This window comes from Hyperolius riggenbachi, chromosome 4 (assembly GCF_040937935.1).
Source record: "Hyperolius riggenbachi isolate aHypRig1 chromosome 4, aHypRig1.pri, whole genome shotgun sequence".
Lineage (NCBI taxonomy): Eukaryota > Metazoa > Chordata > Amphibia > Anura > Hyperoliidae > Hyperolius > Hyperolius riggenbachi.
The window spans coordinates 387,588,700-387,604,056 of NC_090649.1; the positions used below are offsets into that span (position 1 = coordinate 387,588,700).

Consider the following 15,357-nt stretch of genomic DNA (forward strand, 5'->3'; position numbering starts at 1 on the left):
TGAGGAGTTGTAGCAATTTTGGGTACCAGGAGTCAGAATTGGGGGTTTCCTAAACTGAAGAGTCTGATCTTTTTTGCACAGCCCTTGTCTCCTGCACTATTCAGGGCCTTGCTTGGTGGTCAGGCAAAAAAATGGAATTACAGTATGACATAACATGCAATTAAAACTTGATTCTTTTCTTTATTGTTCAGTTATCGTGCTTACTTTTGCTGCAAATTAATGTAATCTGTGTAAAGATCACCAGTATAAATCTGGTATTGAGCTTTAAAGGAAGGAATAGGTCTTTAGGATTTAGTCAATAAAATGGGTACAGTTCAGTGTAAAGTTAATTCTATTGTTCAGATAAGGGTTGTTTTGGACATGGCTGAGGTGAAATGAGGTTAGTTTTAAGTCAGGGGTGAAGATTAATGTTTTTCTGAATTTGGGGTTGTTAAAAGAGAAACCGTAACCAAGAATCCAATTAATCTCAATCAGTAGCTGATACCCCCTTTCCCATGAGAAATCTTTTCCTTTTCTCAAACGGATCCTCAGGGGGTCTGTATGGGTAATATTGTGGTGAAACCCCTCCCACAGTGTTATGTCAGGACCATCGTCCTGACAGTTTATGGTCTGTGAACTTCATTGCATTGTGGGAAATAACAGCTGTTTCCAACTGCCAAAAAAGCAAGCAGAATCTCCTTCCACTGACATCACCTGCCAGCAGTAAAAATGTTGCCATGTGATAAATGTCAGAATTGTAAATCGGGGAGAGGAAATATTTTACAATAGGCAAACACTGACTGACTAAATCATTTACACATAATTGTAAAAATGAAGCACTTTTTTTATTACAATATTTTCACTGGTGTTCCCCTTTAACTCGATCAGAGTTTTGGGAAAAAAATCTGTTATTTTTGGTGCATGTTATCTGTGGCAATATATGGTATACACCAAACATTCCATTTGGGATCCTGACCAGTATGTTGTATCGTAGTATATGGTGTATTATGGTATGATATCAAGTAAGCGAAGGTCCGCACAATCCAAAGTTCATTCAGGACGTATCCCAATCAGATAAAAGAGTACTTGACTGACATGTTTCGAACCTACATGGTTCTTAATCGTAGGTTCGAAAAATGTCAGTCAAGTATAGGCCTGAACGATTTTAGGAAAAAATTGAATTGAGCGATTTCTGTCCAAAATTACGATTTCGATTCGATTCACGATTTCCTACAAATCAAGCTTTGTTCCCCCCCTATGTGCCTGTTTGTTCCCCCTCTGTCCCCCTGTCTCTCCTTGTGCCCCCTTTGCCTCTTCATGCCTCCTCTGGGTCTCTCTCTTGCCTCCTTTGTGTCTCTGTGCCCACTCTGTCTCTCTGTGCCCCCTCTGTGTCTTTCTTTGTGCCCACTCTGTGTCTCCTGTCTCTCTCTCTGTGCTCACACTGTCTCTCTCTGTGCCTCCTCTGTCCCCCAAGTTGCATCAGTTCTGGACATAGCTTCAAGCACGAGTCCAGCGATGCCAGTCTATTCACTTCCCCTCCTGCAGGCTCTAATGCACGGCATACTTCCTGTATATCATGTGACATACAGAAACCCGAAGTTTTGCCAAGCACAAGAGGCGGCAGAGCGCGATAGAGGATGGAAGGTATGTCCAACGCTGCGGGCCGCACGTACTGGGACTTTGGGAAAGTTTGAAGGCGCTTCTTCAACGTTCCACATGTCAAAATGACGTGATCGCGATATTCGCCGCTTTAACGATTCTGAAATTGTGATCTTGGTGATCACGATTTCGATTTAAATTCGATTTATCTTTCAGGAGCGGTATTTTTTCCTTGTTTTATCTGGCATTCTGGTATGACTGCAATATGTATGAAAGCAGTCCCTTGGCTTGTTTAGTTTAGCTGCTTGACTACTTGTTATCTAGTAATAGTTGGAGCATGGTTTAGAAGTATTCAATAAAGTGTGACTGTGTTGTGTATTCCGGCCTTCACTTTACTATGTGTGGGGAAATTGCATAGTCAAGTTACAAAGCAGAAAACTGCTTGTCATAGGGAGTTGCCAGGCAGCTGTTCTTATATCCCTCTGGTTCATTCCTGGAAAGAACCTTTTAATGACCTACCTAGTCAGCTGACGGCTTATAAAGAAAAACATCTTGTGAAAATAGTTTCAACTGTCGGACCATCTATTTATAGTTTTCGGTACAACCAAGTGTTGCACTTGTATATCATGTTTCTTTGAAAAACCTGAAATATGAAACTTCATACGAACTAGTAGAAGTACGGTATATCATTGGCAATGCAAATATGATGCCTGTTGGCTGATGCCCTGAACATTACTAGTGATGTAAATTGCAATTCTGTGTTGGTAATTTTAGGTTTACAAAATTGGGTATAGAAAGATCTACAAAATAAGTACAATTGGAGCAAACTACAGCAATGAAAGAGTTTGGCAACTGCTGTACATGCCTCAGTTTTTATTAATCCAGTTTTGGACCATCTGTCTGATGGTGGAGTTTCTCAATACATTTATTTAATAAGACCTTCAGTGAAAAACAAGCCTTTTGGCTATTGGGGCTGGTCTTACAGAGTTCTCAGCCAACATGAGGTATGCTACAAAATCTGTCATTTGGGGTTCTGCTATAGTGAGCAACTCCCCTGGTGACCGGATCAGTGTCCTTAAAGGGAACCCGAGTTGATGGGGATATGGAGGCTGACATGTTTATTTCCTTTTAAATAATGCACATTGCCTGGCTGTCCTGCTGATCCTCTACCTCTAATACTTTAAGCCATAGACCCTGAACAAGCATGCAGATCATCTGTCTATGAAAAATGCGACTCTTTTAGCTGCATGCTTGTTTCAGGTGTGTGATTTAGACCCCACTGGCCATAAATATCAGCAGGATAGCCAGGCAACCGGTATTGTTTAATTGAAATAAATATGGTAGCTGCCATAGGTCTCACACCTTAGGTTCCTTTTAAAGAGAACCTGAACCAAGTAAAATTATTTACATATGATGTACCTGCAAATGAATATTACAAACTTCCCTTACCGTCAGTTCCCCTCAGAAGCTCAACATTTTCTTCTAACAACGATCCCTTCCAGTTCTAACAAGATTTTGTCATAACTGAAAACTATCAGTTGCTGTCCATTATAGCTGAAAGGACAACTGATGTATATGTTACAGCCAGAACCCGAAGTCTGGCCACTTCGGGTTCTGGCTGGTCTCGACGTGTAGGTTATTACGTCGGAACACCGGCTCATGCGGCCAATGTGGGAAACGGGCTTCAATTTCGGACTTTGGCCGGCCAGAAAGCGTTGTGACTTCAGGTGGGCGGCCAAGTCCCGAAGTCCCACTCACCGCCGCCAGGAAGCTCCGCTCACCTCTCCTCCCCCGCTGCCGCTACATACTCAGTCAGACCTCTGATCAGGGCGACCGTAGCAGGGAGGCAGAGAGGGGCATAGCAGGCTGCCAGCTCACGCGAGACCAGCAGGACCCGAATACTTCAATGCAGAAGTGACGTGACGGGACGTCATTGAACACTTCTGCATATGAAGTGTATGGGTCTGGGCAGGTAGCGTGCACGCTGCTCTGCCTTTCTCCGCCTCTCTGGTCTCCCTGATCGGAGGTCTGAATAGCGCCTCCAGCAAAGCTTCCCCAGCCCAGCAAAGACCCCACAGCCATGCACAGCCCCCCAGCAGAGCAGCCATAGCCATGCACAGCCCCCCAGCAGAGCAGCCATAGCCATGCACAGCCCCCCAGCAGAGCACCCATAGCCATGCACAGCCCCCCAGCAGAGCACCCACAGCAGACCTCACAGCCATGCACAGCCCCCCCAGCCATGCACAGCCCCCCAGCAGAGCACCCAAAGCCATGCACAGCCCCCCAGCAGAGCACCCACAGCAGACCCCACAGCCATGCACAGCCCCCCAGCAGAGCACCCATAGCCATGCACAGCCCCCCAGCAGAGCACCCACAGCAGACCTCACAGCCATGCACAGGCCCCCCAGCCATGCACAGCCCCCCGGCAGAGCACCCAAAGCCATGCACAGCCCCCCAGCAGAGCACCCACAGCAGACCCCACAGCCATGCACAGCCCCCCAGCAAAGACCCCACAGCCATGCACACCCCCCCCCCAGCCATGCACAGCCCCCCTGCAGAGCACCCACAGCCATGCACAGCCCCCCAGCAGAGGCCCCGCAGCCATGCACAGCCCCCCAGCAAAGGCCCCGCAGCCATGCCCACCCCCCAAGCAAAGGCCCCGCAGCCATGCACAGCAAAGGCCCCGCAGTGTGGACCAAGAATGGAATAGTGGGACCCGGGTCCTGAATGGTTAAAAAAAGCATGTAAATGAAAAGCTGTCAGGAATTAAAGTGCTAGAAGTTCAAGCAAGTGCAAGAAGGTGCAGATGCAGTATATAGTATAAGAGGTAGTATGCTAATGAGCATGTAAACCAGTTCCAAGGTGCATATAATATCGACAGGCTATCATGAATCAAGCAATTCCAGTGTGCACAATGATACATACATAGTCCTGGACAGGGTCCCCTGGTTATGATATGAGGCAGCCAGATAAATAAGGGCGGAGGGAGGCTAGGCAAACGCTCCACACGTGGCGTGGTCCACGTGACCACTTTGTCAGTAAAGGACAACTTAAAGAGAACCCGAGGTGGGTTTGAAGAATATTATCTGTATACAGAGGCTGGATCTGCCTATACAGCCCAGCCTCTGTTGCTATCCCAAACCCCCCTAAGGTCCCCCTGCACTCTGCAATCCCTCATAAATCACAGCCACGCTGCTGACAAACAGCTTGTCAGAGCTGGCTGTGTTTATCTCTATAGTGTCAGTCTGCTGCTCTCCCCGCCTCCTGCAGAACTCCTGTCCCCGCCTGCCTCCCTTCCCTCCCTGCTGATTGGAGGGAAGGGACGGGGGCAGGGACCGGAGCTATGCAGGAGGCGGGGGAGCAGCTGAGACTGACACTACAGATGTAAACACAGCCTCACAGCACGGCTGTGATTTATGAGGGATTGCAGAGTGCAGGGGGACCTTAGTGGGGTTTGAAATAGCAACAGAGGCTGGGCTGTATAGGCAGATCCAGCCTCTGTATGCAGATAACATTCTTTAAACACACCTCGGGTTCTCTTTAAGTGAGCAGAATATGGAGGCTGCCATGTTTATTTCCTTTTAAACAATACCAGTGACCTGGCAGCCCTGCTGGTCTGGCTGTGGAAGTGTCTGAATCACACCAGAAACAAGCAAGCAGCTAATCTGTCAGATCTGACAATAATGTCAAATGCCTGGTCTGCTGCATGCTTGTTCAGGGTCTATGGCTGAGAGTATTAGAGGCAGAGGGTCAGCAGGGCTGCCAGGCAACTGGTATTGCTATAAAGGAAATAAACATGGCAGCCTCCATATACCTCTCTCTTCTACTAGCCATGTAACTATGAGTTGGTGAGTTCAGCAGTAGGAATGGTCAATGCAATGGAAATAATTCCAATTTTATTCAAATGCTGCCAAGGAGGAATTTTATTGGTCCACTTTCATGCTGCAAAAATTTGCATGATCCTGTAACAACTCGGAATTATCTGCATCTCATTGACCACTTAAAGAGACACTGAAGCGAAAAAAAATGATATAATGAATTGGTTGTGTACTATGAATAATTACTAGAAGATTAGCAGCAAAGAAAATATTCTCATATTTTTATTTTCAGGTATATAGTGTTTTTTCTAACATTGCATCATTCTCTAATATGTGCAGATTACACAACACTCAGCCTTTTAAAATGATTCTTTCAGAGCAGTCTGAACTAATGACCTCTCCTCCTGGCAGAGAAAAAGTAAATAGTTACCTAACAGTTGAGATAATAAAAGTCAGAAAACAGCCCTCTCCATGACTTTGAAAGTCGTAGAACTTAAAGGGGAACTGAAGAGAGAGCTACATGGAGGCTGTCATGTTTATTTCCTTTTAATCAATACCAGCTGCCTGGCAGCCCTGCTGGTCTATTTCTCTGCAGTAGTATCTGAATAAAAACCAGAAACAAGCATGCAGCTAGTCTTATCAGATCTGACTTTAAAGTCTGAACCACTGAAACACCTGATCTGCTGAATGCTTGTTCAGGGGCTATGGTTAATAGTATTAGAGGCAGAGGATCAGCAGGGCTGCCAGGCAACTGGTATTGCTTAAAAAGAAATAAACATGGCAGCCTCCATATACCGCACTCTTCAGTTCCCCTTTAATGGCTTTTTTGTATAGATAACTAGAGTTTCTTAACTCTTCCTGTACTGGAAACAATTAGACTGATGTATCTGATCTTAATGTTTTATTTCTTAGCTGTACTGCACATACAAATCATAATATCATATTTTTTTTTTCGCTTCAGTGTCTCTTTAAGGTGTACTAAAATAGCTGCTAAATATGCACCAAATCTGCATGTGGTATTACTGGCTTGTTCCAAGTTCTGTATTGCAACAAAACCCAAACATTTTAAGTCTGTGTGTGTAAATTGCTTTTATGTCAATGTATGCTGTCTTTTGGCAACAGATGGTATGTTTCAATACTAAAGGGCAATACCAGAGTGCATGGCTGTGGGTGCTCTGCTGGGGGGCTGTGCATGGCTGTGGGTGCTCTGCTGGGGGGGGGGGGGGGGCTGAGCATGGCTGTTGGGTCTTTGCTGGGGGGCTGAGTGTTACCTAAACATTGAAGGTCAAGGTCGTCTTCACAAGAGGATCATGGGAGAGCATTGTCATTTATAACATGTGTTTTATGCATTGGAGAGGGAGCAAAAGCATAAGCCCATGCATGCCATATATATTTACCAATATGGCTACCTCATCACTACGGAGCCACAAAAAATAAGCAGTTTATTTAGCAATTTGTAGTACTCATCTAGGGGTGTGCCATGTCTATTTAAAAACTATAACCTTTGTTTATAGGTCTGCTTTACTGGGTCATGGGACTTGGTAACTGTAATGTTAGAGAATGTGTTTACTAATGCAGTGATGCAAGAAGCTTTTATTCTTGGGAAACCTGCTAATCACACCAGCAGATGCAGCTACAAACAAAAATAAAAGTAAAGTTGCTGTACATCACACTTACCCACTAAAAATGTCAGCTATTTTTTGTACAACTTATAATGAAAACCTATACAAAACACAATACGTATCCTTACAAAATATTGTAGCTACAGCTGTAGTTAATACTATGCTTCAGCAGCAGTGACATGGTGGATAACTCCCTTGCCTTGCAGCACTTGAGTCCCAGGGTTTATTTATGGCCTGGGCGGGTGGTTTCAATGTATTGGTTGATATATTTATTCCTGATGTTTACCAGCCTTGGCAACAATGAGTCGACATGTATATATTTGCTTTGCTAGTTATGTTCATATTGCTTTCAGGTAAAATAGACCAGAGCGGATGTATGACCTAGAATGTATCATTGCCAGGGCCTTGTTTTAGCTGAATTTATGGTATAAAGGTACAAAAAAATTCACACCAGCTTCAAAAAAGCTACTTGAAATTGTCAGATCAGGTATTTTTTTAACATTGTATGGCCACACTTTTGTTTATACAGGTAATACCCGGTTAATGAACGAGATAGGGACTGTAGGTTGGTTCTTAACCTGAATCTGTTCTTAAGTCGGAACATTGTGCCATCTCTGTCCCCTGTACCTCCTCTGTGCCCCCCTGTGCATCCAATGTCCCCCTTTGTGTCACCTCTGCCCTCTGTACCTGCTTATACAAGTTTAAAAGCCATTTTTTTAAAATCAATTTTCTAAAAAGCTACAAGTCCAATTTGAAAAAAAAAAAGTGACTTGTTCCCACGGAAACACAGAATCCATGCAGTTCGTATCAGCGGGTCGTTCGTAAGTTTGGCATTCGTAAGTTTGGGACTAGATAGTATATGATATTCTGTTCCTTTTAAAAGGAACCTGAGGTGAGAGTGATATGAAGGCTACCATATTTACTACCTTTTAACCTTCTGCCGCCCGCGTCACGCCAGTAGGCGTGGCCGCGGCGGCAGCCCCAGGACCGCCTAATTGGCGTAAAGTCCTGGGGCTCTGTTTTGCATGAGATCGCGCGCATGGTGCGCGTGCATCTCATGCTCGGAGGGCGGAGCTCCGCCCCGCCTTCAGTCTCCGAGCGGCTATTGCCGCTCGGGAGACTGTTAGACGGCGATCACGCCGTCTATTCACTAGGTGCAGCGCTGCGATGAGCAGCAGCGCTGCACTGGGGACAGCCGTGTGACACGGCTGTCCCCATGGGGGACAAGACAGCGATCGGCTCTCATAGGCAGAAGCCTATGACAGCCGATCGCCATAATTGGCTGGCTGTGGGGAGGGAGGGAGGGAGGGAGGGAGGGTAGAAATTTAAAGTAACAGGGTTTTTTAAAAAACAAAACAATATTTATTAAAAAAAAATAAACATGGGGGGAGCGATCAGACCCCACCAACAGAGAGCTCTGTTGGTGGGGAGAAAAGGGGGGGGGGGGATCACTTGTGTGCTGAGTTGTGCGGCCCTGCAGCTTGGCCTTAAAGCTGCAGTGGCCAATTTAGCTAAAAATTGCCTGGTCACTAGGGGGTTTAGCCCTGCAGTCCTCAAGTGGTTAAACCATGCCAGTTGCCTGGCAGTCCTTTTGATCTTTCTGGCATCTGTAGTGTGTGATTCACCCATATGAAACAAGCATGAGACTTATCCAGTCAGATGTAATTCAGAGCATGTGATCTGCATGCTTGTTCAGAGACTATGGCTAAAATTATTAGCAACAGAGAATTAGGACAGCCAGCCAGTCAGTATTGCATTATTTAAAGAGACTCTGCAACAACAAAAAAATCCCTTGGGGTTACTTACCTCAGGAGGGGGAAGCCACTGCATCCTGTTGAGGCTTCCCCAATCCTCTTAAGCACTTGCCGACCGCCCACTCATAACTCGCGTCGGCAAAGTGGTAGCTGCAGGACCAGCGACGCACATCTGCGTCGCCGGCTGCAGGCTAATTAATCAGGTAACAGCCGCTCGCGCGAGCGGCTGCTTCCTGCCAATTCACAGCAGGGGGCTCCGTGAATAGCCTGCGGGCTGCCGATCGCGGCTCACAGGCTAAATGTAAACACAAGCGGAAATAATCCGCTTTGTTTACATTTTTACAACGCTGCTAACCGTAGCAGCGTTGTACTAGATCAGCGATCCCCGGCCAATCAGCGGCCGGGGATCGCTGTCACATGACAGGCAGGAGCCTGTTAGAGGCTGCACAGGACAGATCCGTTCCTGTGCAGCCTCCGATCTCCGGGGCAGGGAGGGAAAAGAGGGAGAGGGGGAATCCTGCCGTGGAGGGGGTTTTGAGGTGCCCCCCCCCCGCCACCCACACACATGCAGGAGCGATCAGACCCCCCCCCAGCACATCATCCCCCTAGTGGGGAAAAAAGGGGGGTGATCTGGTCGCTCTGCCTGTTGTTTGATCTGTGCTGGGGTCTGTAGAGCCCACCCAGCACAGATCTTCGAAATCAGCGCTGGTTCTTAAGGGGGGTAAAGGCTGAGTCCTGAAGTGGTTAAAGGGAATCTGTGGTATTATAAAAATCAATCAAGCTGACACTTACCTGGGGCTTCTATCGGCCCCCTGCAGCTGTAATGTCCTGCTCCGTCCTCCACCCGTTCCCCACCGCCGGCCCCGGTTTAATATTCGTCTAAACAGACAAATAGTGGTCGCTCCCACTGGCGTCATCGGGAGCTTACTGTGCAGACGCAGTACGAAGTTTTCTTGTACTGCACCTGCGCAGTAAGCTCCCAATGAAGCGCGCGGCTATGGCCACGCAGCTGCAGTGTAATCACTCGAGTGATTACACCAGGACAGGCGGCGAGGAACGGAGCATCAAAGGAGGACGGCGTGGGACATTACCGCTGCAGGGGGCCGATAGAAGCCCCAGGTAAGTATCGGCTTTGATTTTTAGAATACCACAGAACCCCTTTAAGCCTCAGGGATCCATTCTCCCCCGAAAATACAGCTGACAAGGATGTCGGCTGTGGCACAGGTGCAGTAGTGCCTGCAATATATACATGCTGTGATCACGCGCAGGTGCAGTAGCGGCTTTCTCATTGGGCTCATGTGGAAATGGCCTAGCCCGATCAGGTCCGAGTCGCCTGTGCAGTAGAGCTGCCCGTTCAGGCCTCGATGTCTGCCAGCACTGGATCACGCAGAGGGAAAAGCACGGGGGAAACCTCATTAGGATCCAACGGCTTCCCTCTCCCGAGGTTAAGTACCCCCCGGGGGCTGTTTTTTTTGTTTTGTTACATATTTTATTTAAAGGTAAATATGTCAGCCTCCATATCCCTCTTTACTACACAAGAACTTCAGTATTGAAATTAAAATCAAGCACTTTTTTTCCAGAATTTTAGAAAAAAAAAAAAACACATTTTACAATTGTTCTTTTTAAACCTGTGGGAAAATTTTAGACAAGATCTGAGATTGTTCCTGAAAATTCGGAACAGTTGGATGTTTACAAAAGCAGCCTGTAATTTAATCTTTAGACTGTGATAATAAAATGTAAATATCTAAACTACTTCTGGTTCATTTTACAGATCTGGTCTCGTCATGGATGAAGAACCTCAACATTCACACTGTGCTGGCTGTGTCAACCGGCGTTGTATGATAAGACCAGAGATTGGAGTATCATGTGACCTTGTTGGCTGTCCTCATGTTTGTGGGGCAGTCTTTCACTCATGCAAAGTAGATGAACATCGAATTTTGTGCCCACTAGAAAGAGTGCCTTGTTTAAACAAAGAGTTTGGGTGTCCTTTTCTAATGACCCGAAACAAGCTAGCCGAACACTTACAGTACTGTCCTGCCAATGTAGTGTGCTGTACAATGGAGTGGAATAGATGGCCAGTAAGCTATGCAGATAGAACATCTTATGAAAACCTTAGTACGGATGTTGATAAAGTGGAACAGCTAGATCTGGCCTTAGCATTGCAAGATCAAAGAATGCTCCTGGAGTCTCTCAAAGTGGCAACAATGATGTCCAAAACAACTGAAAAACTTGAACCTCAAGAAAAGGTTTCTGTTAAAGCAGAAAACGATAAAATGCTTACGAATGATGTTTCTGGTGATGAAGATTCCTACAGTGCATTTTATCAGGCATCAGTTGAAACCACAAAGAGTTTAGCTGCTGCTCTGGACATATTAAACAACGCTACAAGAGACATCGCTATGCTTAATGGTAGGTTAAGAGATGCAAGCACTGAGATGAACAAACATTTCCAGCTTTCTGAGCAAAATGGCAGATCTGAGATCCTCACAGATCAGGACTTTGAAGAGGAAGACATCATTGAAGCATCTAGTGGCGTAGCATGCAGTTCCTTAAAGCATTTGCATCATAATGGTTCCAGTGACTTCTACCCAGGAACAAATGATAGTTATGTAGCAGAAAGTGAGGACATTCATTTGAATCAGTCGCCTGTATTGTGTAATGGCTTCCATAAAGATGGAGAGGCTAGGTTTACTGCTGAATCAATTCAAAATGGTGCAGGGGTATCTTTAGATACTGGTGAAAAGCTTGTAAACCATAGTAGTTCTTCGCTTAGTGTTGAACAGCACTCATCCCCAAGCATCACAAATGGTTCAGAGGAGAAAATATTGGATAAAAAGGATGAACAACGCTTAAGAAATGTTGCTATCTTTGGAAGAAGCCCATTTCTGGGTAATTCTTATTGGTTTAGGGCAAAGACTAAAGACAAGGCAGTGGACACATCTGACTTGGAAGTAGAAGAAGACCCCATGGGACTCAGTCGCATTGATTTAGTTACAGCAGCTTTTCTGTTCTGTTTAGGGGAGTCACCTGGAGGTAGAGGGATTTCTGACAAACGAAGTGTAGATGGCCACCATATTGACTGTGGAACACAGACGTTTTCATTTCCATCTGCCATATTAGCAACAAATACAATGGTTGGTGACATTGCATCAGCTTGTGCTTGTGACCATGCAAATCCTCAACTTTCCAATCCTAGTCCATTTCAGACACTGGGTCTGGACTTGGTTCTGGAGTATGTTGCAGGTTACCAAGTCAAACAGAGGTCTATGTTTACATTTGTATGTGGACAGCTATTTAGAAGAGATGAATTTTCTTCTCACTTTAAGAATGTTCATGCTGATATTCATGCAGGCTTGAATGGATGGATGGAACAAAGATGTCCGTTAGCATATTATGGTTGTACTTATTCACAACGTAGATTTTGCCCTTCAACGCAAGGATCAAAAATTATTCACGATCGACACTTGAAGTCTTTTGGAATTCAACCACACATGTCCAGCAACAACGACTCTACAAAAAACTCTTCACATATTTCTCCTTTGGATCATTTTAGTAGTTTGCCTTATGAAGTTCTGCAACACATTGCAGGGTTTCTTGATGGTTTTACTTTGTGCCAACTTTCAAGAGTTTCTAGACTTATGAGGGATGTTTGCTCAAGTTTGCTGCAGGCCAGAGGAATTGTTGTTCTGTTGTGGGAAAAGAGACAGTATCCACATGGAAGCTCTTGGCAAATAAAAGAAAAGGTCAGTTCTTTGAAACATTTCCCCCTTTTTTAAAGCTTATTGATTTTGGGAAAAACCTTGTCTTTTGCATAACATGGTAGATGTAGGCATAGACTTGTAAGATTTAAAAAAAAAATGACTTTGAAGTTTGTTGTGGTCACCTTGCATAGTGTTGTAGCATTTTGCATGACATTTAGGCCTCTTAAAAAAAAAAAAAAAAATAAAAAAAAAAAAATGGGAGACTACACACCATGCAATTTCCTATCAGATGGACGGGTCAAGTAGCTAATTTCTGACATCTAATTTCCGATTGTTTTTCTGATCACTTATATTCCAAATTGATCAGAAAAGCGATCGAAAATCAGACTGGACCTGTCAGAAATAAACAATTCGACCTGCCTATCTCACAGGAAATTGCATGGTGTGTACCAGACATTAAAGTGGCCATACATTACTAAATAGCTGTCAAATCTGACCAGAGAGGGATCTATTACCTGCCTCACACTGCACACAGATTTCTAATTGATTACAGCATGAAGTCCATTGGAAATAGTCCTCCACCTGCTGGGCCCCCAGGTCTCTCCCCATGTATTGTGTACCCCCTCCCGCGGGTTCACCTATCCTCTGGGGCATCTTTTCCATTGCCTCCAATCTTCTCTCTTGTTGCCAGAAGCATCTGTACCCCCATGACTCCGTGGCAGATGTGTGACCTCGTACATGCCAGCAGGACGTGGTACAGACTTGGGACAGTGGAGGAGACATGCTGGCAGATAGGTGACCCGGGGGGGGGGGTGCACATTACACATGGGGAGAGACTGGCTGGGGGTCGTTGAAAAAGTGAACCCTTTCGAGCAAGATCTCTACATCATGCTGGATCCATCATTTCAATCAATTTATGTCAGAAATCAAAATTACAATCAGGTGGCCACGTAGATCATTATGATCTATTCTGCCGGCTATCGATGTCGCAAATTTAATAATCTATGGGCACCTTACACTTCAGGCATGTTGAGAAGTTCAGCCTTCCATCTGCTTGCCACAGAACACCTTCTGGCTGCAAATGAATACAACTAAATGGCAGCGTTTGTAATGCTGGGAATACACCATGAGATTTTTGGGCAGATAGATGGTTCAATAGATAATTTGCGACATGTCCGATTTGATTTTCGATCGTTGTTCTGATCAATTTCTCATAGAAGTGAATGTGAATCGATCAGAAAAACGATTGTACAGTAAATCTGCTGAAAAATCTCATCGTGTATTTCCAGCATAACACCACATTTTTCAGTATTTTACATGCCATGCAATTATCTATGTAATGTCACTTTTTGGCTGACATTGTTTAAAATTATTAATTGGACCACACAGAAAATGTTGATCGATTGTGGTGGGAACTGCAGTAGATTCAATGGCCCATACCATTGCACTGCATAGATCACTGCAATTTTGTGGTCAATTGATAATCGATAGATTTCATACTAAAATATATTGAAAATCTACGTGCAGTGTGTGAAAGGAATATATTCCTCTCTGTTTAGATCAGAGAGGAATCTATCTTTTTGCTACATCAGGTAGCAATCTATGAATGAGTGGTCACTTTAAAGTACACCTGTAATAAAAAACAAAATGTGCCCCTAGGGCACAATCGGGCTCTGCAATTTCTGCCGGACCGAATGGAAAGCTGCAAGTGCGCCTGCTTGCTTGTCACATGCTTGTTATGGTTCTTGAGACTGCGCTGCACTTGTTGGTGGATTTTCTTGGGCTGCCAGTACTGGATTGGGGGGCTGAGAAGGACTGGGGAAGACTCCTCCTGAGGTTAGTATCCCCTAGGGACACTTTTTTTTTTTTCCACTAAAGGTTTACTTTAACTACTTCTGGACCTTGATAATTGAAATCTATGCCCTGTTTTGATGGTTACCTGGCAGCCAGGGAGTAGATTTCAATTAACCGCCGCTGCGCGCATCCGCCGATCTCGCCGCTGAATCCTCACCGTCTCCCATCGCAGCTCACTCACTCTGCCTGTCTGACGGCAGAGCCCTATGAGCGTGTCAGAAGCCGATTTCATTGGCTCCTGGCCCTGTATTTCCATGTAAGCAACTCCCTTTGGCTTACTTTGAAAGACAGGGCCAGGAGCCAATGAAAGAGGCTACTGGCCAGCTCACAGGAACTCTGCCATCAAGACGCCAGAGTGGGTGGCCCAGGTTCCTGACGTGCGGCGGGTATGTGCAGCGATTTGCCGTTTCTGTACCAGTGGTCTCTGATCCTCAAAGGGGCAGAGACCGCTGTTACTTAAGTAGTTAAAGGGAACGTTAACTGAGAGGGATATGGATGTTTCCTTTTAAACAATACCAGTTGCCTGGCAGTCCTGCTGATCTCTTTGCTGTAGCAGTATCTGAATCTCACGCCTGAAACAAGCATGCAGGTAATCCAGTCTGACTACCTGATCTGCATGCTTGTTAAGGGTCTGTGGCTAAAAGGATTAGAGAAACAGGATCACCAGGAGAGTCAGGCAACTGGTATTATTTAAAAAGGAAAAATCCATATCCTTCTCAGTTTAGGTTCCCTTTAAAGGTGGTCTTACACTGATGAAGAAAGAAAGCTGGAGTCTTTTATTGACTCAAATATAAGTCTACCCAGCAAAGTTAATGGCCGCGCTTGGGGACCAGGAGTTGTTGATGACTGCACTGCATAAAGTATTGCAGCCAATAACTGCTCTAGGTCCCCAAGTGCAGCACTTATTCCCTGCCCTTCAGTAAGCATTGCAGCCCAGTATCTTTCCCCCTACCCTTTCCTTGTTAGTTGTGGCTAGGACTTTCAGACCTGTGTTTTCTTGGCATTTCCTTTATCAAGCAAGTGCCACTTA

General features: G+C 45.3%; 1 protein-coding gene across 1 annotated transcript in view; it reads left to right on the forward strand.

Annotated features, from left to right (window-relative positions):
- Window positions 1-15,357, forward strand: part of FBXO30 (F-box protein 30) — a 63,129-nt gene that overhangs the window by 28,610 nt on the left and 19,162 nt on the right. The window contains exon 3 of the mRNA XM_068232143.1: window positions 10,544-12,515. Within this exon, the coding sequence (XP_068088244.1) occupies window positions 10,557-12,515 (1,959 nt within the window). The 5' untranslated portion in view covers window positions 10,544-10,556. The remainder of the gene's footprint in view (window positions 1-10,543; window positions 12,516-15,357) is intronic.